This window comes from Amphiprion ocellaris, chromosome 10, assembly GCF_022539595.1.
Source record: "Amphiprion ocellaris isolate individual 3 ecotype Okinawa chromosome 10, ASM2253959v1, whole genome shotgun sequence".
NCBI lineage: Eukaryota > Metazoa > Chordata > Actinopteri > Pomacentridae > Amphiprion > Amphiprion ocellaris.
The window spans coordinates 8946414-8972279 of NC_072775.1; the positions used below are offsets into that span (position 1 = coordinate 8946414).

The 25866-nt window shown below is 40.5% G+C and overlaps 1 protein-coding gene across 1 annotated transcript; it reads left to right on the top strand.

Moving 5' to 3' along the window:
- The first annotated feature begins 304 nt into the window (after positions 1–304).
- LOC111588086 (WW domain-containing adapter protein with coiled-coil-like) lies at positions 305–16850 on the top strand. The gene is made up of 13 exons (XM_023298234.3): positions 305–675; positions 1091–1124; positions 1829–2018; positions 4013–4104; positions 7322–7431; positions 7643–7740; positions 7943–8218; positions 10872–10988; positions 11468–11613; positions 11817–11908; positions 12437–12623; positions 15379–15506; positions 15595–16850. Exons 1-13 carry the CDS (start codon positions 635–637, stop codon positions 15662–15664), a joined length of 1581 nt encoding a protein of 526 aa, XP_023154002.2. The 5' UTR covers positions 305–634; the 3' UTR covers positions 15665–16850.
- The last annotated feature ends 9016 nt before the right edge of the window (positions 16851–25866 follow it).

Here is a 25866-nt window from a genome sequence, read left to right on the forward strand (position 1 = left end):
TTTGTAGATTTTTACTGTAAAGAGAAATGAACCTTCAGGGAACGTTTCCTGTCGGTTTTTGTAGAATTTCTTGAATTTTGCACAATTTTACAAGAACGACACAGTTTATCGGACCGCAGCCTAGAAAACGGAAACCTTCGGCGAACGTTTTTTTTTTATGGTTCCCGCTGACTGGTGAGGCTTTATTTTGCAATATCCTGTCCCGTCTATCATACGTTTCTCTGTTCCTCTCTGTTTCGTTATATATTTTCTGTTTTTCTCCTGTTTTTCACACACACTCCTCTGCTCCACACTATCAGACTGACATACTGACTAATTGAACCTATATTTTGAAGGGTCCCCGGTCTCCTGACGTCCGCAGCTAAACGTTACCGGGACTCGGTCTCCTCCGCTTCCTGCCGCAGCTGCTGCTTTCTGCACCATCGCTCGGGTCCGTCGGTACCGTCTCTGATGCCAGATGATGCGCTGAGGGTGGCTTTCAGAAACGACCACCCGCTATGCAGAGCTGCTGCTCGGTGCCTGACCTGTAGCTGCGCGTTCGGCCGGACGGACTGAAGAGAAACGAGCCGAGAGAGCGGACGGACAGGAGGCCACGGTTCCCCCTCACACACACACACACATCACCACGGCCTTCATGGTGATGTATGCAAGGAAACCAACAAGAGTCAGCGATGGGTAACGCCAACCTTCACGTTGAACTAAAAATACAACCGCGGGGTTTATCTCGTTTCTTGTTTTGACGGTTTCAGGTTAACCGTTAGCTATCGCGGCTAACAGCTACCTGCAGTTAGTTAGCTGTGGGTTCCGGTTATTTCGTCTCGACTAGCTAACGAACACGGTAATGCTAAAACCTGCTTTCACAGGGTGTATCATTAACAAAACGTGTCGAATATTATTATTTACCAGTCATTGTGGCAATATGAGCAAATAGCTGCTGATAAGCTAGCAAATCAAGCTAACTTAGCGAACGGTAGCTAGTTAGCTAACTAAATATGCTTCAGAAAGTGTGTCGCTTAGCACAGAACAGTAACCTAGCTTAGCCGTTAAAGTGCAAACTGCCTGTAACGTCTGTTTTGTGTCTCTCCCACAGGTGCAACGACAGAAGGGATTCACAATCCTATCAGGTATGACATGGTTGATTTGTTAACTGTCACCTGTCAGTACGCTCCACTAACGGAGCTAATCAAGGTGTCCGTTATGCCCATTAAAATGAAAACGCTTGTCTTCCTGTTTGCCAACCGCTAATTTATGTCCTGTGACAGTTCTCTATAATAATGCCACTTAGAAATAGTGTGCACAACATAAACCACAAGTCTAACTGCATGACTGTCACTTAACCTTTCATAGTTTGTATTGTGAATATTCAGTACTTGCTCTTAAATTCATCGTGTTAACATATCAATGTCTTTGACCATTGCTGAACAATGTTACAGTTTAAATACCATAATGTAAAACATCTACTATCAACAAATGCTGCACAACAAAGAAATTTGGCTGTACATTCCAATCTGAATATTTATTACAGTTGCACATATTTCACACAGACGATATCTTTCAGGAAATTATTGCAAAATCTGAACAGCCACATTTTTAGAGTTTATACAGAGTGGACTGATCGAGTTTTCTTATGTTTAGAACGCTATATTAAAGCTTCACCAAAATGTCAGATGCCAGTATTCTTCTGTGGTGCAGATGTGTTCCTTTTGGTGGCAGGGATTTATTACCAAGTTGGAATGAAAACATCTCCTGCTCCAGGAATAAAAAGACATCAATGTAAGACTGTGTACGTCTGAACAAGTCTGTATTTGTTATGCATTATCCTTCCTAGACCCATAAATCTCAGCCAAAGAGCCAGTCCAGCAGCCTTCACCGTTACGACAAGGTGCGCGATGGCTCATCGGATCCCACGCCGCCTTTCAAGATGCTGCGACGCTCAGACGAAAGTCCTGTCAGCAGACATGGAGACAACACTGGACATGGCAAGGCAAAAGCCGCTCATGCTCTTAGAGGAAAAAATGGTAAGCCTGGGTCTGGTGGCTTTGCACATGCATGGAATTGTAAGTTGCACAATTATTATTTTTTAGGCATTTTTGCCTTTATTAGATAGGACAGTGAGAGAGAGACAGGAAAGATGAATAGAAGAGTGTGGGAATGACATGCAGTAAATTGCCATGAGCTGGATTCAAACCCATGACCGCTGTGTCGGGGACTATAGCCCCTGTTCATGGGTCGCCCGCCCAGCCAGCTGAGCTATCTGGACGCCCGAAATTGTAAGTTATAAAATGTTGTTATAAAGAAAGAAGAGATTCCTGGTCCTGCAGTAACCTCAGTAGGCAGCTAAACTTTTGGATCACTGTGTCTGCTTTACTTACCAACAGAGTCTTCTGATCAATAGCAGTGCTCTCTGAGGTTAAATCTGACATTCTTTAGGGATGCCCTGGTACCATTTTATGTCAGATACGTGTACTTGTCCGTACTGAGTACCAATATTAGTACTTGAGAAGTATCTGGAGATAGACACACACAGACATCCATGTATCACACTTTACCTGAGTTCGAGTACAGTCGCAGAGCAGTAGAGTGTTTTCATTTAGTGTTGCATCTCTTGATAGCTGCTGCTAATGTTCTCCTCATTGTTTTGATGCCTTTGTCTGTTTTTTTTGGTCAGAAGTCTCTGAAGCACAGTCATAGCAGGAATCATCTGTTGCCAAAGTATTCACAGCAGATCACATAGCCTATGTTGTTACAAATGTCCACAGGCGAGCATTGAGATTGCTATAATCAGACCCAAATATTCAAACTTCTGCTTGAAAAGACTGTAGCATGTAGTTTATGTAGTTCCAGCAGGTTGGCAGTGCTGGCTGGGTAGGCAGGTGTAGGCCAAGGTGGAATGTTTGAAATGTCTAACCATTTCACGTCCACAACACTTCTCTGACCCAAAAGTCCCTTGTTAACAGCCATCTGGGGGGTGTGAGTGACACATGACAGGCTAGGGAGTCACCGTCACTCGTGGCCTTGATCATGTTTTTGGCATTGTCCTGGAGCTTCACAACATGAACAAAACTTTTCAGAATGTCCCCCATCTGAACCATATCATCAAACACACCTGCTGAGTCCCAGCCACTTTGCAAACCTCAAAACTGCTTTGCATATAGAGAGATTCTCTGTAGAGTGAAATCCTCACCAAAGTGTCCTGCAACAGGCTGTTGATGGGCGTTTTTCACAAAGTCATGCAGGCCTGATAAGTATGGTTTCTGTGGTGTGGTGATGGCTGGGAATGTCTTACTCTCATACCAGTATTCAAGGAGGATGAGGAATTCCCATACCATCTGCAACTGACATGAACTGCTCTTTAAGAGCAATGTTCAGTGTAAGAGATTCAGTTATTTTTCAGGCTTCTGGTTGTCTCTGAAGATTTTATCTCGCTTCTTCAGTGTTTACTGCAGAGTTGGTTGTTGCTGTTTCCTGTTGCTTCCTATTAGCAAACTTTTGAACTCTATGCTGTGATGGTTTTTTATCAGATTGTTTGTATTAAAGAGCTATTCTTCACTTCTCCTTTTGACAGTTTAGCAGAGCATAGTATGCATTTTCTGCTTTTTCATTTATCCAAGACATTTCCAAACTTCTGATATTGATCCTCTGCCTCCTAGCAGCTCAACCAATGAGAGGTTAATGTTGCTGAAAAGTGGTATGTGATGCAGCTTTATCTGAGTGGTACATGACCACAGTCATCAGACTGACCCTCACTGCTGATATCAGTGCATCACCATCATCTTTTTGCACTGATCTTTGACATATTGTATAGACTTGTTTCATCCTATACACTAATTCTAATCATTGTGGATTTTGAACCCTCAAACTGTCCTGGTACGCACAATTTGGATAATTTAGTATTTTCACTACCATCAGGTCACAAGATAACTGCTTAAATGTAAATTAAGCAAACCTCAAGAAATTATAGTCAAGCCAGTGTTGTGTATTTTTTGTGACTTGATAAATGTGTTTGTTGCAGGGACCAGCGGCTCTCCTCAGGAGAACTCTCACAACAGCAGCTCCCACCATGGCGCCGACTCACACACGACTCAGAGCAAGCCTGCAGACAGGGTAAGGCGCTGTCCACAGTTATCTGATAGTATACCCTCAGTGCTTCCTGTAGAAAGCGCAGTCACGCTACTTTGGAGCGTTGTATGATTGGCATTATGCAGAGGCTTCTTCCTCTTTCTGTGCAGTCATTTATCAAATCAAACTCAACAACAATGCTGGATTGAAATTTCATATTTATTTAACAGGCTGTCTTTATGGTGTAAAGATGATCTGATTACATTGTAGAATTCCCTGTTTAAAAGATTTTCCATACATCAATGTGAATGGGAAGCAAATTATTTCATCTCGACACTAAGTAATACCACGCCCACCGACAGCCCACTGTACATTTTCTTCATATATTGTCCTACAGGCGTGGGCCAGCTGGTCATACATGACATTATTAAACTGTTACAAATTTGGACCAATTTTCCCAACGTGCACAAAAAATGAAGCATTGAAAGCTGCTTGCAATATTTTAGATTCTACCATAGTTGTGTAATTATCATGGTATCAATAGCAAAAACAACAATGCATATAAATATGTTCAGTCAGAAATTTCTCAATGGTAATTCATGCAGTCCAAAAGTGTTTCAATGGCAGTAGCAATGCCAAATAATACACTGCTATATTCTACTAATATATATGTCCGTATTTGTCCTAAGACTGATTCTTTATAAGATGTCATATTTTGTGTTCTTGACACTTTAACTGCACCTGCAGGGTAAAGGAAAGCTGTGTACATCCTGACTGGAATTGCGAGTATATGCATGGTCATTAATAATAAACATACCAGCTCACATCCAGACTGAAAAGCCTTATTCATTATTGAGGCTGGAAAGGAAAGGAAAGGATGTTTACTTACTGAAGGAACATGACTTACATGGACTGAATATGTATATGGACTCAGGTATACTGTTGCTATTTTCTGAGGAAGGTTGACTGCCCAAAACATCTACATAAAGGATTTAAATTGAGTATTTTAATCGTTAATGTTTGCCTCTGACACTGGCAAATGGGGTTAATTGTTTTATTTATACTATATCAACAAACAAAAATACATTTGCATTGTTTCAAGGAAGGCTTAAGAAATTTTAAATTTCACTTTTTCTGGCAGATATTATGATTCGATTGCGGTCTAATTTTGGCTTGTGATAGAGCATTTCCGCAAAAAAAGTGTGCTGCGCCAGGAAAGTGGCGTGAAATTGTACAACCATTGACACAACAGTTTCAGTCCTGTGTCAGACATCTAGCATTGACAAAAAGAACAAAAAATAAATAAATTAAAGGTGCCTTTGCGATTGGCTAATTGCATTATTTTAAATCCAGATTTCAATATAAAATTGATTAGTTGTTCAGCCCTTATCTGAGGTTATTTCAAACTAAAATATGCATTTTACTCTGCTGCTGCGGGTTGAACAGTGCATATTGAGTCTTGAAAAGCTGTGTTTACTGGAGAAAAGGCAGGTGTGATTGCTTACAGCTTAAAGAGGAATTTCACCATTGGAAACTGACTTGCGTTGTGAAACTAGACGATGTACTTGAAAGGTGCAGTTGTTGAAATTGGTGGTCTACAAGGCCTGTCATTGAAAAGGGGAAAAATGCAGCAACATCCAGAATACTTAGCTTTCTGTTTCTGCTGTCATTGGACGGACCTGTAACCATTAATCAATTGTCAACTTTTAAATTAACTGCCAATAATTCTAATAATGTAGGAATCTGTCAAGTCCAAATTCTCTGATTTCAGACGCTAAAACGTGAGTATTATGTGGTTTCTTTACTCCTATATGATTTTAAACTCAGTAGCTTCGGCCCATTGACAAAACAAGACATTTGCGGATATTATCGTAGGATTTGGGAAACGCTGCTCAACATCTTTCACCATTTTCTGACATTTTTTTATACGAAACAACTAGTTAGTAAATCTGGAGAATAACTGCGCTTTAATCAACATTGGAAGGACTTTGGATCTAAGACTGTGGTGCAAAGCAAACCTGATTTTTAAAGACCAACTTTAAGTTCAGTTGTCAGGAACATTTGTGTCTAAGCTAATCAAGCTGTCCTTTTCAGGGATAGGACTGAATCTTAACATTTTGAGATGGCATGTTACCCACTGATCCCAACACAAATGGAAAGGTTCCATCCTCACTGTCAAAGGCAGTAAACGGGAACTTGACAGTGTGTTGGCAATCAGAAGAACAAACAGCATACAGTGGTGTGAGCCAGACAGTTTTGTGGAAGCGGTATCCAGCTCTGCTTGTCAGAATATTGTTGTGATGATAGAATTTCCCAGGACAATGATTGAACTCTTTGTGCTCAATGGGATCGAACTCTGAACCTTTTAGCCAGAAACACTCTGACCAGGGAGCAGTGCTAATCACTGAGCTGCTGAGGTGTTCTACTTAAACTAAGTTAATGATTTTAACAAGGAGAAGTTATTCAGGCCAGAAATTAAACTCTGGACTGCTTTTATACCTTTTCTCCATTTATTTTGGATTTTTAAGCTCATCTGCTTGAAACTATCACCTGTTGCTCCTGACTGTATTCTGTTTCTCTTGACTTGGTTATTGAATAAAAATGACGTTATTCATTGTTTGCCCTCTGAATCCCAAAAAATTCTGCGAGGTTCAAAATGCCTGTTTTTTTTTCTTTTTTAAGTTGTAGTAATCATTCATCAGAACAAGTTTCAGAAATGAAATCAATCTGAGCATAGCATATTATTCTGCATATCTCATTTAAAATGTGCCAAAAATAAAACATTTGCACCATTCGGATTGTGTAAAAAAAAAGAAATTGTACAATTGAGAAATCAAAACTGACACAGTTGCAACCAACAATCATTTAAGAAGAATTCAAAGACTTTCTTGCTTATCTGCAGGCAGTATTTACGCAGAACAGATAGGAGACAAGCAGGCAATGAAATCTAAAATATTAGAGGTAAAATTTCAATAGAATGTAGTTTTTTCCAGTGTTAACACCTATCAGCACACTTTCAGAAATGTTGTACATGTTGATTTCATTTTGTTTATTTATTTATATTTGTAGAATAAGTAGTCAAAGATATTCCACTTTCTACTTTGTTTTTTGGAATGATTTTTGGCATATCAGTCTAACTTGAGCCCACATTGAATACAAATGTTAAAGGAGTAACAAACTCACAAACTGCTTGGTTCTCACTGGGTTAACGTGTTCATGTGACTTTTCAGTGTTGTAATGTCTCATGTCTTCTCTGCACCAGGACCCAGCAGATGACTGGACAGAACACATCAGCTCCTCTGGGAAAAAGTACTACTACAACTGTAGAACTGAGGTCTCCCAGTGGGAGAAGCCCAAGGACCTGTTGGAGAGGCAAGGCAAACTTGAATTCTAACATACAGTTGAATATTAGACCTGACAGTAATCAGCAACAGGAGTCTCATTCTCATGCAGAGACATACATTGCAACATCATGCAGCAGCGCCAGTGTTAGGAGACTAACACTAGCTGAAGGTTCAGATTGCAGCCTGTATCCTGCCTTGTTGTCTCTGTTGCTTTACAAAGTCTGTTTACTTTGCTTCAGGGAACAACGACAGAAAGACTCAGTCAAGATGGCGGCAAACAGTTTCCCCAGGGACATGGACTACAGACAAGAGGCCTTGCAGGACAAAGCCACAACAAGTAAGTATGACTTAACTATAAAACATTATTAAAGTGGTTCAGCTTTTCCTTCAGGGCCCTTTGGTTACCCTTCTGAACTCTCTGCATGAATGTAAGACATCCAGAGATTTTTGCTGAAATGTACAACTTTTGTTTACATTAGGAAAAAATAGAATACAGTGTTAACTAATTTTGTCTTTCACTGCACTGCTTGTCAACACAGAGACCACATCAGGGGACCAGTCCTCGGCATCCAACTGCGGCCATTCCTCCTCCTCTTCTTCTCAGAGCCTGAACTCTGCTGCTGGCGTTTTAGGTTCCACTTCCTCCAACATGTCGTCCTCCTCGTCCTCCTCTACAGGGCAGGTGCCTTCGTCTGTCCAGTCGCCGTTGCCAGCGCTGCTGCAGGACCCAGCCCTCCTGCATCAGCTGCTCCCAGCGCTGCAGGCAAACCTGCAGATGAACAACGGCAGTATGGACATGGCGAAGCTCAATGAGGGTGAGGATGGGGTATGATGGGAACACAAGATTGACATTTAGGACTTTTCACTACAACTATTTTTTATTCATTAATCCATCCACTATTTTATTAGTTAGCTGATTAATGTAAACAATTAATTTTCTGACAAAACAGCAAAATGACAGGTTTATTGAAGTTAATTTCTATTTTGACAAACTGTGTTTCATTGTGTAATGCATTGTCTAATATAAGGGTTAAAATGGATCCTCGAATGTGATTAAAATGCAGAAAAAACAGAGCTTAATATTTGAGTGAGTAGAGCAACTCCAAAAGAAGTCCTCTTTAATGACCTGGAAAATGTGTGAAAAGTGTGTACAGTGGTCCCTCGTCTGTCACGGGGGTTACGTTCCAGACCGCCCGAAGTCGTGAACACATTTATGTTATTATTTATATATAATTCAAAGCTTTATAAACCCTCCCCACACACCGCACATTACCGCAGAGCAACAGTATGTACAGAGATCAGATGTCTATGAGAAACGGACAAGGAGGAATGCTGAATGCTGCTACACAGAGGAGACTGATGCTACGGTCGCTGAGCCAATCAACGCCCAGCGCTGTATGCTACACATTTTATTTCAATTAAATTTTCTTTTAGTATGTTTTAATTATAGCTTTTTATATATATATATATATATATATATTTTTTTTTTTTTTTACATTGTTTTCAATTTTTAGGCAAGAAAATGCTTATTTTACAGCTAAAATAATGTAGCGATCGCAGGGCTGGTACTATGACTGAACTGTTTTGCTGCAGTGCACCATGGGAGTTCAAAGTGTTGGGGGTTTAAACGTCATTATTGTGGTTTATGCTAGTGTTCCAGTGTTATTAGTGTTTGTGTTTTTGTGGTTTAGTCAGTCTGGTTATTTTGGTTGAGTATTATGTTGTCAGGACCGTGCGTGTGTTTGATGACTTCCTGCCACATTTTCTTTAGTGCTGTTCTCTGTGTGTGTCAAAAAAAGCATCTGTCAGTTGCAGAAAGCATTACAAGGCAGATATTCTTTCCCCAGTGTCTTTGCTCAATGCAGCTTTGCCACAATAATAAATAAATATATATATAAATATCTATATACCGCAAAATCCCCCTATATAGCAAAAAATCTGCGATAGTGAGACTGCGAAAAGTGAAGTGCGATATGGTGAGGGACCACTATATATTAAAGAAAGGGCAGCACAGATTCTGTGGCTATTTTACAAGAAAAGAGCAGCAAAAGCAACTCCCTTTCTCCTTACTGTGTTACGTTTTTGTGAAAATGGTCGTAGCTTTGAATTCTTTAAGAATATTGTGGAATTCCCAGCGCTTCCCAGTCTTTGCGTTTAACTCGCGTGGTGAGTTTGTCAGACAACGTCATAATTCCAAATTTAGGATTTGAGCAGCAGCTTGGAAGCGATATCTGTTTGACATGCATTTTCGTCACATTTTCCTACTCATTCTGTTGTCTTACAAGGGAAACAGGAAAATATGTAAATGAGATCCACTTTATTGGGAATTCGCCTGTATTAAAATGAACAATATGTGGCACAGAGAGCAGGAGAGAAGGAAACACACGTACAGTACCTGCATGCTGAATAGCACCTGTGTGTTTTCTGTTTAGGTGTTTGTGCATCGTGCCAATGCTGCTGTGGCAGGCCACCGAAACTGCTCAGTGTACAAATCGCCTTTCTGTTTAGTGATAATCTGAGGTACTTGAATAATTTTGAAGCCTTGGATCTTTTATAAACTTGTAGAGTCGGACTTTGCTGCTGCTGCTATTGTCTAAAACCGCAGGGCTGATTGCAGCTAACCCATGACCGGAGCTAAAAATGACTGACAGAAATTATGTTGTGATCCTGAAGAAAAGCATTCAATTAAACTGAGGCGTTGAAAACATAATTAAAAGCATTAATTGGCTTGAAATATCAGTGTCAGTGTATTTTCAGCATCAGTGTAATTAATTACGCAGCAGCAGCATTAACATCCACCCGTATTGCTGTCTTCCATTTTTCAATAGTTATCTATGGCACCAGCTCCCTCAGAGTGTTGTGTGTTATCAGTTGTTTGCAGCGGACTTACAGTTGTTAGACTTTTAAGAAAAAAAAAAAACTGGTGTTAGAAATAGGTGGTTGGTAATTACAATAGCTTGTATTTACGCAGCTGTTGATAGAAGCATATGTGTACAACAAGATATGTCATGTCTTTTCATCCCTATGTGGGTGTTTGGATTATGTTATTAATGGTTGACTGTGCTCTGCTGTTTCTAACCAGGGCGCTCACTTGTTATTTATAATGAATTCTTGTTTGGCTGTTTTGTGAGAGTGTGACACTCGTCCTCGTTGTTTAAGCTCCGACTTCCTACAGTTGTTTGCCGGTAAAGTGACATTTACACGATTGAACCGCGGCTGGTGTAAAGACTGTTTGCACTGACTTTGTTTTTCTCGTCTAAACTGTTTTCTGACTTGACTTTACACATTTGTGCACTTACCTGTTGTGTGTCCTTGCTCACTCACCTGTGTGTGTGTGTGTGTGTGTGTGTGTGTGTGTGTGTGTGTGTGTGTGTGTGTGTGTGTGTGTGTGTGTGTGTGTGTGTTTGTGTTTGTGTTTGTGTTTGTGTGTTTGTGTGTTTGTGTACATTCCCTCTTTCCTCCCTCCAGTCTTGGCAGCTGCTGTCACCCAAGCTTCCTTGCGGTCTGTGCTTCATAAGCTCCTCACTGCTGGACCTGCTTTCAACGTCACTGCTCTGCTCTCAGCTGCTCAGCACTCCAACCAAGGTACGGCCTCTTTGCCATTTCTCACCATCTGCTATCACTACTGGGGTTTTCGGTGTGTGTTTTGTTTTTTTACATGAAGAATCCTGCTCTTCCTGTCCCCATGAATGACTTTCTAAAATGACCTTCGTTTAATTCAAATCTTGGCACTTCATGCAAGTTTACTGTGTCGCTTAAGGGGTTTTTTAGATTGACTTTCTCCATGTGGAAAAACAAAACATTGTGCCATGTATTCCAATGAGCAAGTCCATTTTTACATTAGTTTTTAAGGAACCAAAAAATATGTTGGTTGAGCATTTTGCAGATAGCAGTATTCAACCTTGAAAGCCCTCTTATTCCCTATGCTAGCCTTTTAATTTTAGTTGTTCGCTGTTACACGAAGCAAGGACATCACTTCAGACGTGCTGTTGAAAATACATGCTAGCAGTGTGTATTTGCATACGTCTAAGCTGAACACCAATCCTATATTTTCCTGTTTTCAGCCCAGCACTCCAGTCAGTCTCCGGTCTCTCTAACGTCGGATGCATCATCACCGCGGCCGTACGTCTCGCCTCGAAATGGCACTCCACAGACCAACCAGAAATCCCTTATGGGCATTCACCCTGGCAACATCGTGTCAATATACAGGGTGAGCCTCAGAACCAGAAGCAACGAAGACGAGTTGGAAAAATATATCATGAGTCATATCTCTCTTTCTGTCTTTTCTCCTCTGTGTTATGACTGCCCTCATCTGAGACATCTTATCTTTATGATTTTCCACCTCATCTCCATGCCTGTTTGTTTTCATTCCTAATTTTTCTCCCCTCTTGACGTCTTGTCTTCTCTCCTCAGGGCAGTATAGGTCCAGGGAAGCCAGGATCAGCCTCCATGTCGCAGACGACAGAGAAACGTCCAGAAGACCCGAGAACTCTGCAGCAAAGGAGGTAGAATTCGTTAGAAATCACTTCACCTCATCATGTCATTTGGGGTGATAGTTTGCTCGGAGGCAAAGCAAACAAATAAAAACCAAGAGGGACTTTCACAACTGCAAGGATGCTTCACCTGAATTACAAAAACAAATTTCACAAAATTCAGCCCATATGTCCCAGACAATTTGCATGGGAGCCATTTTTTTTGTAGAAAGTGTTTACAATGAGGTCTGTGTATTATCTGGAGTAATCTAACAATGCAGTTACCTGGACTCAGAATATGTTGGTGTTTTTAAGCATATATCCTCACCTCTGCAGTCAAATGCTAAAATCTATCGGTGAAGTTAGTTATTTGTCTAAATGTCATCAAAATACAGTGAGATTCTGACATGACAGTAATGACTGGGTATGAACTGGATCCACACAATCACTAACTGACTGACGATAAACAAGTCAGGACTCTAACTTAAGGAGAACTGCAGCTGCTTTTTTTTTTAATCAACACAGTCTCCACACAGTTAACCCGTTGTCTGTCTTGTCCAGCAGCCAGGAGATTCTGTGCACAGGATCAAACCTACCTGGTGCTGCGATGGCCCACGCCCCCTCCAGCAGCAGCAGCCAAACCCAGTCCGAGCCTCCAGGCCCCTTCACTCCTTCCCTGGCAGCTCACTTCGATGAAAGCCTCATCAGACATATCCAAGGATGGCCTTCAGAAAACACTGAGAAACAGGTACAGTCCAGTGTTAAAGAGCAGTGTTAACCTTTAAAGGGCACTCAATGAAATACTTCGAAATTTAAAATTTCAACCCTAGAGTGTTATTGGAGAATGTAAGACTTTTTTAGTTTTGTGACATTTTTCAAAATTTCTAATTTTCATATTGAAATTCAAGGTCAATGAAGTTACCACATGGTTCCTTGCCCATTAGTGGTAAAAAAAATAAAAAAAAACGTTCCAAGAAATGTATATGTCATCACTTAGCCCAGCAACTCAACTGTAAAATGTGTGAGTTTCATCAACTAACCATGATTAGTTTTTGACCACAAATATGGAAGAGGACTGAGCTGCAAGTCCGTCTTTTTCCAACTTTGGAAAAAGTTTGATACGTTCTAGGCGTCTGCTGATTGGTCAAATGCCACGATGTAGTGTGCTGCAATGTCTGAGTGGTCTTGGCTGATTGGCTGGGTGAAAACCACATGCTTCTCGACCTCACTGAGAGGCAGGAGCAACGCCGTATTTAGTGTGTGTGGAAGTTACCAAATGTGATCACTTGCCCGTATTTTTTAATATCCAACTAATATGTTTCCAGTGTGGAATAAACAGTACAGCTCCATGGGGCTGCATTGGTCTTCTCCAAAAACTTCTCATTAGCCGGAGGTTGTTTCATTAGATCTGCTTATTTGGTGTTTTGGACTGTTTTCAACATCTTCTGCTGAAACTTTTAGGATCACATCCAATGGTGCAGTGAGTTGAGAAAGGTCACATTTAGCATTAGCCATCGAGTGCTGGTTCCAACCTAATTAAAAGAGATCACAGAGTTTTTATTTTGATTCTGCTTATCAGTTTGTAAATGTCTGCTGAAGACAGTGACTGAATATCTGCTGCTACCCATCTGTCTATTAGTCATACAGGTTGAATGCCTGTTTGTCTTCATGTCTTCTAATGCATTTGTCTTAATAAATTGAGAGTCTAGCATTTTTCTCAGTCAACCTGCTTGTTGTAACTCAGTTGTTGAATTGCCATTTAAACAACATAATTTGTGTGATTTTCTTCTCACAATCACTTTAATTTAGTTAACGCTTCAACAAAATGTTTCACAAGGACAGGATTGGAATTTTCTATCATTTCAGTAAAGAATCTGATGCTAGCTTAAAGTAATCAATAAACCAGAAAGTCAACCGTCATTGCCGTGGTTACAGTTTCTTCATCTAAGCTCTGTGCTTTTGTCGCGAAGAATTTATTTGTGGTAATTGAAGTATTTTACAACTCTGCTATGAAGAATGCAGGAGGGCACCACAGTAACATTACATGAACAGAGACTCTTTCTCCTCTGTGCAAGTGAAGGCAACACAGGCTTTCAGTAACCATGATGCTTATCTAGACACGTTACGGCTGACTGCAGTGACTTTGTTCCTGATAAAGCAGCACTTTTCTCTGACTGCAGCAACATATAGGAACTTCTATCACACACCATGAGAAACTCACTTCACAAAACAAGCACAGTGGTCTGCGTGACCACCTTCCTTAATCTGTACTCACCTCATTGGTTAAAAATCATAATAATTAAAATCCAGAGAAATGTCTCCTGTGACTGTTATGCTATAATACAGTATTTTGTATCTGATATTAGATTATTATTACTCCGCCAAGGAACGCGGCGGAGTAATAATAATACGTGAATCCTTCTGCCTGTTCGCGACATTATTCAAAAACAAACTAACCAATTTAGATGAAATTTTCAGGGAAAGTCAGAAATGACAAGGACCAAGTGATTAGATTTTGGCATTGATGCAGCTTATAGTCTGGATCCACAGATTTGTTAAGGATTTCCCATTGCAAGATATAGCTGTCGGCATGGCACCACTGTAACTATGACAACAAGTCAGCACTACGTCAGCTGCCTGCTGACGATCACATGATTGCGGTCCAATTACTGACTTATTGGGACTCATCCATCGGAAACTGATCAAATTGTGGGGGTGTTTCTCAATGTAACCGTTTCCTTCCATCCTTGTGTGAATTTTTGGACTTTTCGGCAGCGTCTTCCTCATGTCATGAAACTGCTTCTTTGATAAACACTTCCTGTGCTGCTGGAATGGTGACAAAAATAAAAACCTGTAACATTAAAAATACGCCTTCAAAATAAAAGCATGGAGGGAACGGTTATTTTAACACTAGCAAAACAAAGCCTTGCAAAAAGTGATGAACTGATCAACAGACCTTTATAAGAGTAATTTACAAATTTTTAGCTCACAGGATTTAGTGTCTGTACAAAACGTACACATTCATATCACATGCCTGTGCTCAGTGCAAGGTCATTTTGTTTGTGGGTACAGCTATATTAACAAATGGCTACATTCTATAGTGCTGTGATTCCTGATCATCAATAATAATAATAATAAAATGCTGCATTTCTGACAATGCCATATGGGGAATGAACAGCCTTGGTGGAGTACTGCACTCTCTGAGTGCTTTTCTTGTTACTTGTGCATTCATGCAAAAGCAGGATTTTACGGTTGCAGTAACCCTAGCCCTTCTCAAAGAATCCGAATCAATAATAGTTTTGAACCAGAATGAAATCCAATTGATGCTGTACCTTGACCATGACATGTAACTGAAACCTTTTTTCATGATTCCTTTTCAAAAGTTAATATCTAAGCCAACTAGAAAGACTAGCGTTAATCCTTGTATCTGGAGTATATTTAGTGTTTGTTTTGGAATATGTGTTGGCACAACTTGACAACACTCTCTCATCCCTCCCCACCAGGCGGCTCGGTTGCGTGAGGACATCCACAACATGGGAAGCTTGTACATGTCTGAAATCTGCACGGAGATGAAAAACCTTCGCTCCCTGGTCAGAGTGTGTGAAATCCAGGCCACACTCAGGGAACAGAGGTGAGAGGCAAATGAGTGAGTTTACATAGGATTGCACATCAGCTGAAAGCACCATCAGTCATTCATACTTTCCTCCTCTCAATGACAGAATCCTGTTTCTGAGGCAGCAGATCAAAGAGCTGGACAAGCTGAAGAACCAGAACTCCTACATGGTGTGAGGACCTGAGAAGAAAAGGACAATGAGAGGAAAACACAGGACAGCGAGCTGTTAAAGCCTGTTTATTCTCCCTTCGAGAACAACTGACAAGGTGAAGCTCCATCATCCTCAACATTTTCAGTTTTTTTTTTCTTTATAATCTTCTGTTCCAGCATCCATCACACGAATTGCTCTCGCAGTTCTAAAGGTCAAACTGATGGCTCAGCAGAGTCGGACGCTTTTGAGTAAGTGGACACAGAGGACCTGAAGCTCTTTTCAGACGGCACCTTCTTGGACAGTGAACCTTGGATTGTGTGTATTGTATCGGGTTAACTTGTTTTCTGGTGTGTTTTGATGTGTAGTGGTCAGGAAGAGATTCAAAGTGAACTAAACCATCTCATAACTGGCCTGAACAGGACTTTGTAATTCATTGAAATGTATGGACTCAATGGCAGTGATGTTACTGTTATTTTTTTACTCACTCTACTTTGTTAGTGGTTTTCGCCATCCCATTGTGTGTTCAGGCCGGTTGCTTTTACACGTCATGAGATTAGCGAAGACCTTTGGCCAGACCTTTCTGAAAATACTTAATGTGCTTCAGTAACTCTTTCCCAGTCGATGGGAATCTGCGTTATGGTTCCGGTGATACACTTTCACTGGGAAGTTATGGCTACTTCTGTCAAATGCACTCCAGATGTTTCCAAGCCATTTTAAAAAAACGCCTACATTATTGGACCTAGGTTGTCTGCTAGTGAATCTGAGGTTGTATCCATTTGTAGCCCTGCTGGCAGTTTCCTTATTCCTTCTGCTGTTTTTTTTTTTTGTTTTGTTGTTTTTTAATAATTGTCAATGTTTTGTTTCTGTCCCAAGTCCAATTGGGAAAATATTTCATTCCTTTTTGTGCAGCTTAGCAAGAGACGATGTAAAAGAATAGAAGAGTGGCTGAATTGACGGTCACGTAAAGCTAAATTATTGTTGCACATGATTCATTACGTCCTTGTAGTTATAATACGAAACGATCGACGGAAAGGAAAACTTATTTTTTCTACAAGGAAACTCATGTTTTGTTTGTGTTCAGCCGTTGTGGCTGCAGCCCTTTTATCGACCGACTCTCGCCAGGTTTGGCAACTTTTTTAAAGGGTTCATTCATGATAAGAGGGAATACTTTTTATATGAACATCGCATTAAACTGCAGTCGTACACTCCAACACTTCCAGAGCGAGTTTTCTTTGTCTCTCGGCTGTTCTTTTCCTTGACTTTGAATACTTTCCACCAGATCCGACGTGCACACTTTTTGGGGGGGGGTGGGGTGGGTTTGGGTTTGGGGGCTTTGTATTCCATAAAATATGTGAATAAAATATTATACCACACCTCCTGCTTGACTTCCACTCTCAGTTCAGCGGTTGATTAAGGTTGTGCTAGTGTGTATGTTTGTGTTTAGACCTTTCCAGATGATTTATGCAGTTTGTATTTCATCTAAATTAATGTACAGGAGGGTTTGGTTGCAGCAGTAGGATCAGGCTGTGCACTTTGCCAAACACTTGTCAGGATTAGGTGTCTCCTTGGTGACAAGGTTTGCTGCCTGTATGCGGTTAAAACATAAATATTGTCAGTGTAGCAGAATTTAGTGTATTTTACCTGCTGGTCCTCCTCTGGCCACAAGATGGTGACTGTGAGCAACATTCCCTTGAACCTTCTGCTTATGTGAGCATTTGTGCTCTCTTGACTTCCATCAGATTAAAAACCTATTACTGCACATGTCACATGTAAAATGTAGCTTAAACAAAAGCAGAAGGTTGGATAAAATCAAATTGAGTTGACCTGTGCTGGGTTGCGGTTCTCTGCCAGCTCTGAGGCCGTGCAGCCGTATAGGTCCACAGATGATGCATGGTAATTCAGAGCTCCTGAATGACAAGACCAAACCGAGATAGAAACGAGTGGAAAATAGCGAGTTCAGAATGTCTAAGTAATTCACCAGAGCGGTGTATGTAGGACGACATTGAACTTTGGCCTTTTAGTTAAACACCTCAGCAGCTTTTTCTGTTTGCACAGCAGCACAGTTAGAAGTGAACATCCTGCTTTGTCCCTCCTCTAGATGAGACTCAACATTTACACTTCCCCCAGGTTCAGCTGAAGCACCTACTAGTAGTGGCTGTGTCAAAATATCCTCTCATGAAGCTTGAGAAAGTTGAATAGTTGATGGATGTAGCCAAAATATGCATTTTTACACCTGTACCTGCAACACGTTAAATATATCTTTGTATAAACACAAGCACATTTGGTAGGGATGATTTAAGCATGTCTTCTTGTGAACAAATGAGACTTTTTATCATTTAAAATAAGCATTTAGCTCTTTATTTCCCTACATTGTGTCTATTTCTGTCTGTAGATTTCAATTAACATCTTTAAGGCTGTTTTCTTTTTTAGCTAGAGATCTTCACTTCAGTCGCACTACAGTCACCAAACTTTTCACTTTCATTCCTGAAGTTTGTGCACATAAGTTTGTTCATTTGTCATTCAGAGTCTGATTTAAAGAACATTTTATTCTGTAAAATATGGTAAAAATTGATTTTTTTCGTGGCTGTTGATGGTATTTTTTGATTTATGGAGTAATAGAAAATAGATATCCAAAACCCCCATGTATAAAAATCTGGCTGTAATATGTCAACAAAAAAATTGAGTCCTCCTTTAGACAGTGATTCGATTTCTCTTGTAGACATGAATGCAAAGGAGGACGTTTTTAGACACGTAATGCTTTTGCATTTGCATGTTTAAACATAGCATTTCATGGGAAGTTTCACCTACCTTTTGGCTGTTTTCCACTGCAGGAACGTGCCCTGAACCTTTGTTTCTGTTCTAGCTGCAGGAACTGTCCCAGTACACCTTTTTTCATAGCCGCTTTTTGGGAAAAATTACTCAGCAGCCCTAAAAAACTTTGTGCCTGGCTCGATTGATTAAACCCAGAGAAGAAAATGTTGAGTGGTTAAATTCAGAGAAGACTACAACCACCATTTTTTTTTGCCCTTTCAATGTCCTCATCGAGTGGCTGTCTTCACTCTAGCATCACCATCGTTAATGTAAAATCCACAGTTGACATTAAAAAACCCTCCATTGTCTATTTCCTAAATGCTCCCAGAAGTCAAGTTACGTCCACTTAGGGTTAACTTCACTATTGAAGCTGTTGGATCGTACACCACAGTGGACACAGACAGGCTAAAAGGGCTGTTCCTGGAAATGTTTTACCCAACTTAGCTGTAGTATCTCCTCTGAAATCCAGTTCTGAACAAGACTAGTACTGTGTTGGATATTTACAATTTATAGAAAATGTGCTTTTAAACTATAGCACCTTGTCACAGTGGTATTTAAAATGTCCAAACTTCTCGAGCAAAATCAATTCTCTGTGAACTTATTGCTGTGAATGACAGAGCTAACAAGATTGCTAACAGAGCAAGAAATAAACAAGCTAGTTAGCCATGAAAGCTTGTCATCTCCAATAAAACTCAGACTTGAATGGAGTCATGTTTCATCCCAATAACAAAATACCACTGAAAGTAAATAGCCAAATACTGTACAAAGAAAGATACAAGCTTAGGAAGCTTTTGTGGCAAAGTAACTTTAGCATATTCTTGCTGGTTAGCATGTTAGCGATTAGCTTGCCATGAGGGATGAAGTTTGCAGTGCCACTGTCTGCTGTCTTTAGGCCTTAATGGTGATACTGTTAAACTATTACCTCAGGCATATATTTTTGAATTTCTGAACTGCAATTTCTTGTTATTTATGGGCTAACGTATAATACGGAGCTAATATTAGGTGTTCTAGCATTGCTAATTCATTAGGCTAGTTCTAATAATGTGAAAACTAAATATGTTCTCCAATCTGTGAGCCATAAAAACACCCAAAGGCCTTTCTGTGTTCACATAACAGAAGCAGAAGACACATTGTAACTTAGTTGTTTGAAACTGCAGATTTTTTTTTAAGTTATTTTGAGATTTGCCTGCAGATAAAATTCTATACTTGAACAAAACAACAAGGGAAATTAACTAGGAATGATTCGTTCAACAAAAATATCAATAAATGTAATCGTTCTGGGGGAAAAGTAAGTAGCCTTAGAAGCCGGTATTTTCACCTTTAGCAGAAAGAACTTTTTGTAGATATTTTGCAGAATTGTCCTCCAGTCTCTGGCATTCCCTTGATGAAATTTTAAACCATTCTTCCAAGCAAAATTCCTTCGGATATTCAAGTGTTTCAGGGTTTTCTTGCATGGAGCGCCTGTTTCAAATCCTTGATTTGAAAAGCTTTCAATAGGATTCAAATCTGGGCTTTGACGAAGCATCACATAACCATCCATTTCTTCTTTTGGAGCCTTTTCTTGGTGGATTTGCTTTTGAGCTGATGGACATTATTCTGTTGGAAGATCCACTGTTGCTTTAACTTCAACTTTTGGACAGACGGCCTCACATTATCTTCACAAACTCTTTGATATGATTCAGAATTTATCGTTGAATGATTTACTGCGAGGAAGACAACACGGTAACCTCCAACTATAACATTTCCACCCCCTGGTTTCACCGCTGATTTGAGAGTTTTGTTTTTTTTGGTTTGTCTCAATCATATGTTACTTTGGCCAAACAACTCCGAACTCTTTGATTCTTCTGTCCAGAACATTATTTCCAAAGACTTGGGCTTTGCCTGTATGTTTATTGGCAAACTGTAGTTCAGCTCTAATGTTCTTCTTGAACAGCAAAGACTTTTGCTTGGTACGCCTCCAATGCAGGTCAAATTTCCACCGTCTTGGGCGCCCAGATAGCTCAGCTGGCTGGGTGGGTGACCCATGAACAGGGGCTATAGTCCCCACGACCACCCCGATGCAGTGGTCATGGGTTTGAATCCAGCTCATGGTCATTTACTGCATGTCATTCCCCACCTCTTCTGCCCATGTTTTTTGTCTCTCTCTCTCTTACTGTCCCATCTAACAAAGGCGAAAATGCCCCAAAGAATTCTGCAATCTATTTTGAATTGTAGATGCAACACTTTAACACCAACCGCTGCAGAGTTCCCTGTAGAACCTGTGAGGAAATGTTGGAATTCTTGGAAACTTTGAATCAATCTCTGAATTTGCTGGGGCGGCCAGTCCTGGACCAGTTGGCAGATGTTTGAAATCAATGCCCCTTCTAGATGACTTTACTCACTGTGGAGTTCAAATCATTTGGAGATCATTTTAAATTCCTTGCCAGACTCATCGGCATCCAGAAACTTAGAGAGCTCTTTAGGTCTTGGCATGACGTCAAAAAACGCACTTCAGTAGCAAAGAGAGCAGCAGAGCCTCGATTTCTGAGGTTTAGCTCAGACTTGTTCCATCTTTTTTCTCTCTGTGGAGGTTCTGATCCTCGACAAATACTGTAATACGTTGGCACCAAATTCTAATTTTAAGGATATGAGGGAGTGATAATGACAGTCACTATAAAATGTCACTTGTATGTGCCATTTAGTTTCAGTATATTACTTACTTTTTCACAACTGTACTTACTTTACTCTGATGACACTATTCTTCATGCCAAAACAATGGTTGCTGAACCTTATCAACAGCTCCACATCCCATCCTTCCAGTTCCTACTCCAGTTTGACTGGAGTTTTTGTTGTCCGATGCTCAGATATGCATATATTCTTACTTACCTCCAGTGTGCTTTGTTTTTATTTGTCCAAGTTTGGAGGTTTCTGCTGCTACCTTAACAAAACAGTCCTGAATGGGATTCCATTTAAGGCACTCTGAGCCTTTAAAAAGCGTCCCAGTGTCCCTGAATAATCTGCAGAGCTCACAGTTAACAGTGACTAGCTGCTTGACTCTAATTTGAATAGCTCCTGTGAAAACTCTCTTGTGTGGATTTTCTCGAGAAGCTGCAACATTGTTTCTGCAAAGACGCTGCTGTTGAACTCAATTTTTAAAGCATATCCTTTCCTAACTTCTGAGCAAAAATACTGGCACAGAATTAAACATTCACTCGACATGCTTTGGTGTCGATATGACATTTCTGATTATGCTTATAGATTAATGAAATCATGTCTTCCTACTTATGAACATGGTCACTGAAGTAATAAACTAAATGCTGCACTTCAGAATTCTGGTTCCACTGATGTTCGCCGTTCTTTAATGGATAGCTGTGCTGAAAATGTGTCCTCATTTCCCTTGTTGACAAGCTTATTTCTTCAGTTTCAGTCAATTGGAAGAACACGCAAACGTGTTTTCTAAAATATTAAAATTCTGACTGAGTAGAAGTTGCTGAGCTGCTCTTCTGTGCGTAGATTTTAAGGCTCAACATCTAACAAAAGAACACATTTCTCCATTTCTACACTGGTCAGCATCGCCGCCGTCAATATTTGGAACCAATGGATCTTTTTATACCCTCCCAGGCTGCTTATTGTATATTCAACATTTCCCCCTCGATTTCATTTATTACCATTTAGCCATAGCAGAACAGTACCTGCACCTGAGCATTTTTTCCAGCTGATGCATCAGCAGCTCTATGTGCAGAGATCATCAACTGTGTCTGCTGGAGCCGCTTCATTTGTCCTCATAAACTGCAAACCATTATCAGGGCTGGGAGCACAACACAGCGTCCAGATCACTGCTCTCATTACCAACAGTCTCTGTTACAACTTCATCACAAGCATAGTTAAGGTGATTAAAGACCTCCTGTTTTTTCATTATGTGGTCTAGACTGGTCCGACTTGTGTAATACAGTCAATTTATCTCATTTATTTCTCTTTATCTGACAAACAGAATTATTATTATGTGCTGGCGTGGCCTCAGCCAAGTGTCACCCAGAGTCCATTCTTCTTAAGTGTTTTTGTTCTCATTTGTTGGCATTTTTTTTATTGCAGCAGTGATACATTGTATTCATAAGTCAAATAAATTTGAATTCCTCTTCCCTCCACAGTCACAGCTGATAATGAATGTCCACTGTGTTAATAGAGAAGGAGGCAGCATCTGCACCAATAAATCCAGGGTCTCTTCTCAGTCAGGTTACTAGTATCTGCCCCTTCCAAACCACAGTTTGCAGGAAAAGCAGGAGAACGTGCTAAGTAATGATCACTCTCAGCTTTCTCTCATTTACCTTTGGAAATATCATGTTTCCTCCCACAGCATCGGTGCCATTTGGTGCCTGTTTGGATTCTGTAACCCTTTTACTTGCTATTGGACAGACCAGGAGGTTTATTTTTTGTCCTTAGGCACCCTGCTTTTCCGTCATGTCCTTCCCTGCCATCTGTTCTTTGCTGCCCTCATAGCCCTTTGTGTCCTTATCACTGAATGTGGAAAGTATTTTCTCTTTTCACTACATATCTCATAATACAACCGTGGCAGAACCTGACTGTAGTTTTGGTGAGAACCTACCTCAAACTTGGGGGTAATTCTAGTCCTGCCTTTCTAAAGGAGCCTCCAGCTTCCTCAGCAGGTTCTTCAACTGATCATAGAACTTCCTCTGCTCGTTCTTTTCATCTCCCTGGGTTATACTGGTCCACTCAGCAGCAGCAGCAATACAGTACCTTTAGAGACAGAAATAACAGATTACAGTTACTCTCAGTACTTCAATTAAACAGATTTCATTATCTGAGTCCCTTAGTTATGTTGATATATATTTAGACTGCTGGAGGACTTCCCATGATGCATTGAGCACCTCTCCCCAACTCTTCTCTTTCTCTCTCCATCTCTATATCTGGAGCTACATGTTTCTGATCTGCAGCTATAAGCCTCACTGACCTCTAGGTCGTTCATCGTTATCTTACGTGTTGTTTGTCAGTTCTCTCTCCCCTTTATCCTCCCCCCACCTGGTTGAGGCAGACTGCTGCCCTCCCTGATCTATGTTCTGCTGGTGCTTTTCTTCTCTTCCAGGTAAAGGGGAGCTGTAACTCTTCATTGTTGCTGAGTGCTGCTCAAATGAAGTCCAAAAGAAACTTTTGTTTTGTTGGGTTTCGCTGTATACATTTTGTAACGCCTTTACTTCACTATGTGAGTGCCTTGAGCTCACATAGGTTGTGACTTCGTACTACATACATAAAACTGAACTGAATACTAAAGTGAACTGAATTTTTGGGTTTACTTATGCTTTGATTAGTATTTTACTCAGGTATGGTTAATCCTGTATAATAAAACAATGTGATTTTGGAACCACTTCTGTAGAATGTTATCATGTAGGATTGGTTCTTAAATCAACTAGATTTTTTAATTGGATTTTTCTTTAAAATGTTAGTAGATCCCACAGTCCAGAAACATGCTGAGATTAATTGGTCATTCTAAAGTGTCTGCAACCCTAATGAGGATTAAGCCATGTATAGATGGATGGATGTCGGTAGATTGTACCATCTATTGGTGCCTCATCAAGTACATATAAATATGTGTCTTTCTACTTAAATTTGAGTGGATTTCATCATGAATTTCATCACATTAACAGTTTGTTTGCTTGGGGAAAAATAATTTAGTTCTCAAATTCATTATTGTAACCAAGACTGCGGAAATATTTCTTGTTTCTGATTTTGTAAATGAAAAACCTCCATTGTTACTTTACTTTTTACTTCACTTTGGTTTAACAGAACTTTTACTGTCCTGTTTTGTCATTCTTTATTCCAGAAGTGAACTATTTTCTCAGCATCAGCAGGAATTTAAAATTCTGTCAAAGGCACTCCCGACAAGATATTGTTGTCTTTGCCCATGAGGCAGCTCAGAAACACTGCACCTTATATCATTTCTTAAACCCTGATGGGCTTGATCACCCTCACCTCATATAACAACCAACATGTCTCCACAGCAGGTGATTGATGCATCCCATCGCCGCCGCCTTCGATCCCTCGGCGTTCGCTTCTCGCGGTGCAGGTCAGAGGTCATCTCCATTTTCTGGCGCCTTCTCTGCCTTGAGTTTGTTCTCTCGCGGGGATTTTTTGGTAACGCTGAGCTTCAATCAGCAGCTCATCAGTCAGGATGGGTGAGACACTGGGCAGTCCCAGCGTCCTGTGGACCCTTTCACCAGCCCCGTCCTTGGGGTCAACGTGGGTAACTGTGCTGATTACCTGTCGTACTATATTTATCGCTGTCACACATTTATTTATGAGTCCTCCTGACCAACTGTGGGCTCAGCCATTAGCCCTGTTTCAACACTCACCTCTTCTAGTCTCTGCTCTTCAATTAGCCCCGTTCTCTCCTCACCCCACCTTTACTCAGCCTTCTTAGCTCACCACCTTGACTTTCCTGCTTATGTTCTCTTTTTTTTAAATCCCATCACCTGCCCACTCTTCCCCTCTGTCCTTGTCATCCTCTCCACCCTTCCACTGACCATTTACACCCCCAACATCACTGACTCCTCGCTGCTCCTCTCCCGTCGTCACAGCTGCATCCGAGTGACCGATCTCCCCTCAAACTGGTTCTAGTGCTGGGAGGAGGGGGGACAACGCGAGCTTTGGTTGACTTTGTGAAACTTTTGATAAATGAGGCAGCTGATGGCCGGAGCCTTTTAAAGCTGACAGTGTTTGGACTGTCATTGAAACATGTGAGGTGAGACTGGGACGTGTGTCATTACGTAGCACACTTCAAATGTGCCTTAAGGACTTTAGAACTCACTCTATGGTTGATTATCTTTTCTACATGAGAATGGAAACTCAAGGATCAATGGTTGGAGGCGGCACTTGTTGTAAATACTATACGTAGACGAGCTGTAAATCATATCCTGTGATTTAAGCCTACAGGCCACATTAGCTGTGATTTATAACAGACATTTTCTCTGTGATCACATAAGCCCTGTGGTCTTGTTTGTTAAGATCAGTGAATACGGTGAAGATAAGTGCCATTATTAAAGACCTTAACAGCTTTTCCCCCCTCAATCACCTTCTCAATGTGATCAATGGTTTCCTTTATAGTCATATAATTCTTCCAAAGTTGAAAGACTTGAGAATTTATCTGATTTCTGTCTGTTTTGGTCTGTGCTTTAATTTACTGTGAGGTGGGTTGGGCTCATTGAACCAATGAGGATTTAGCAGAGGTGGAAGAAGTATGTAGATCCTTTATTTTGGTATAAATACAGCAGGAACAAAAATCAAAAATACTCCATTACAAGCAAAACTCCTGCATGAAAAGTACTACACTGTAAAAAAAAAAAAAAAAAAGTTCCTAAATCTTATGGTGAAAAACTGTCGAACCATGACAGTAAAAATCTGTAAACAGTTTGATCCAGTTTATGT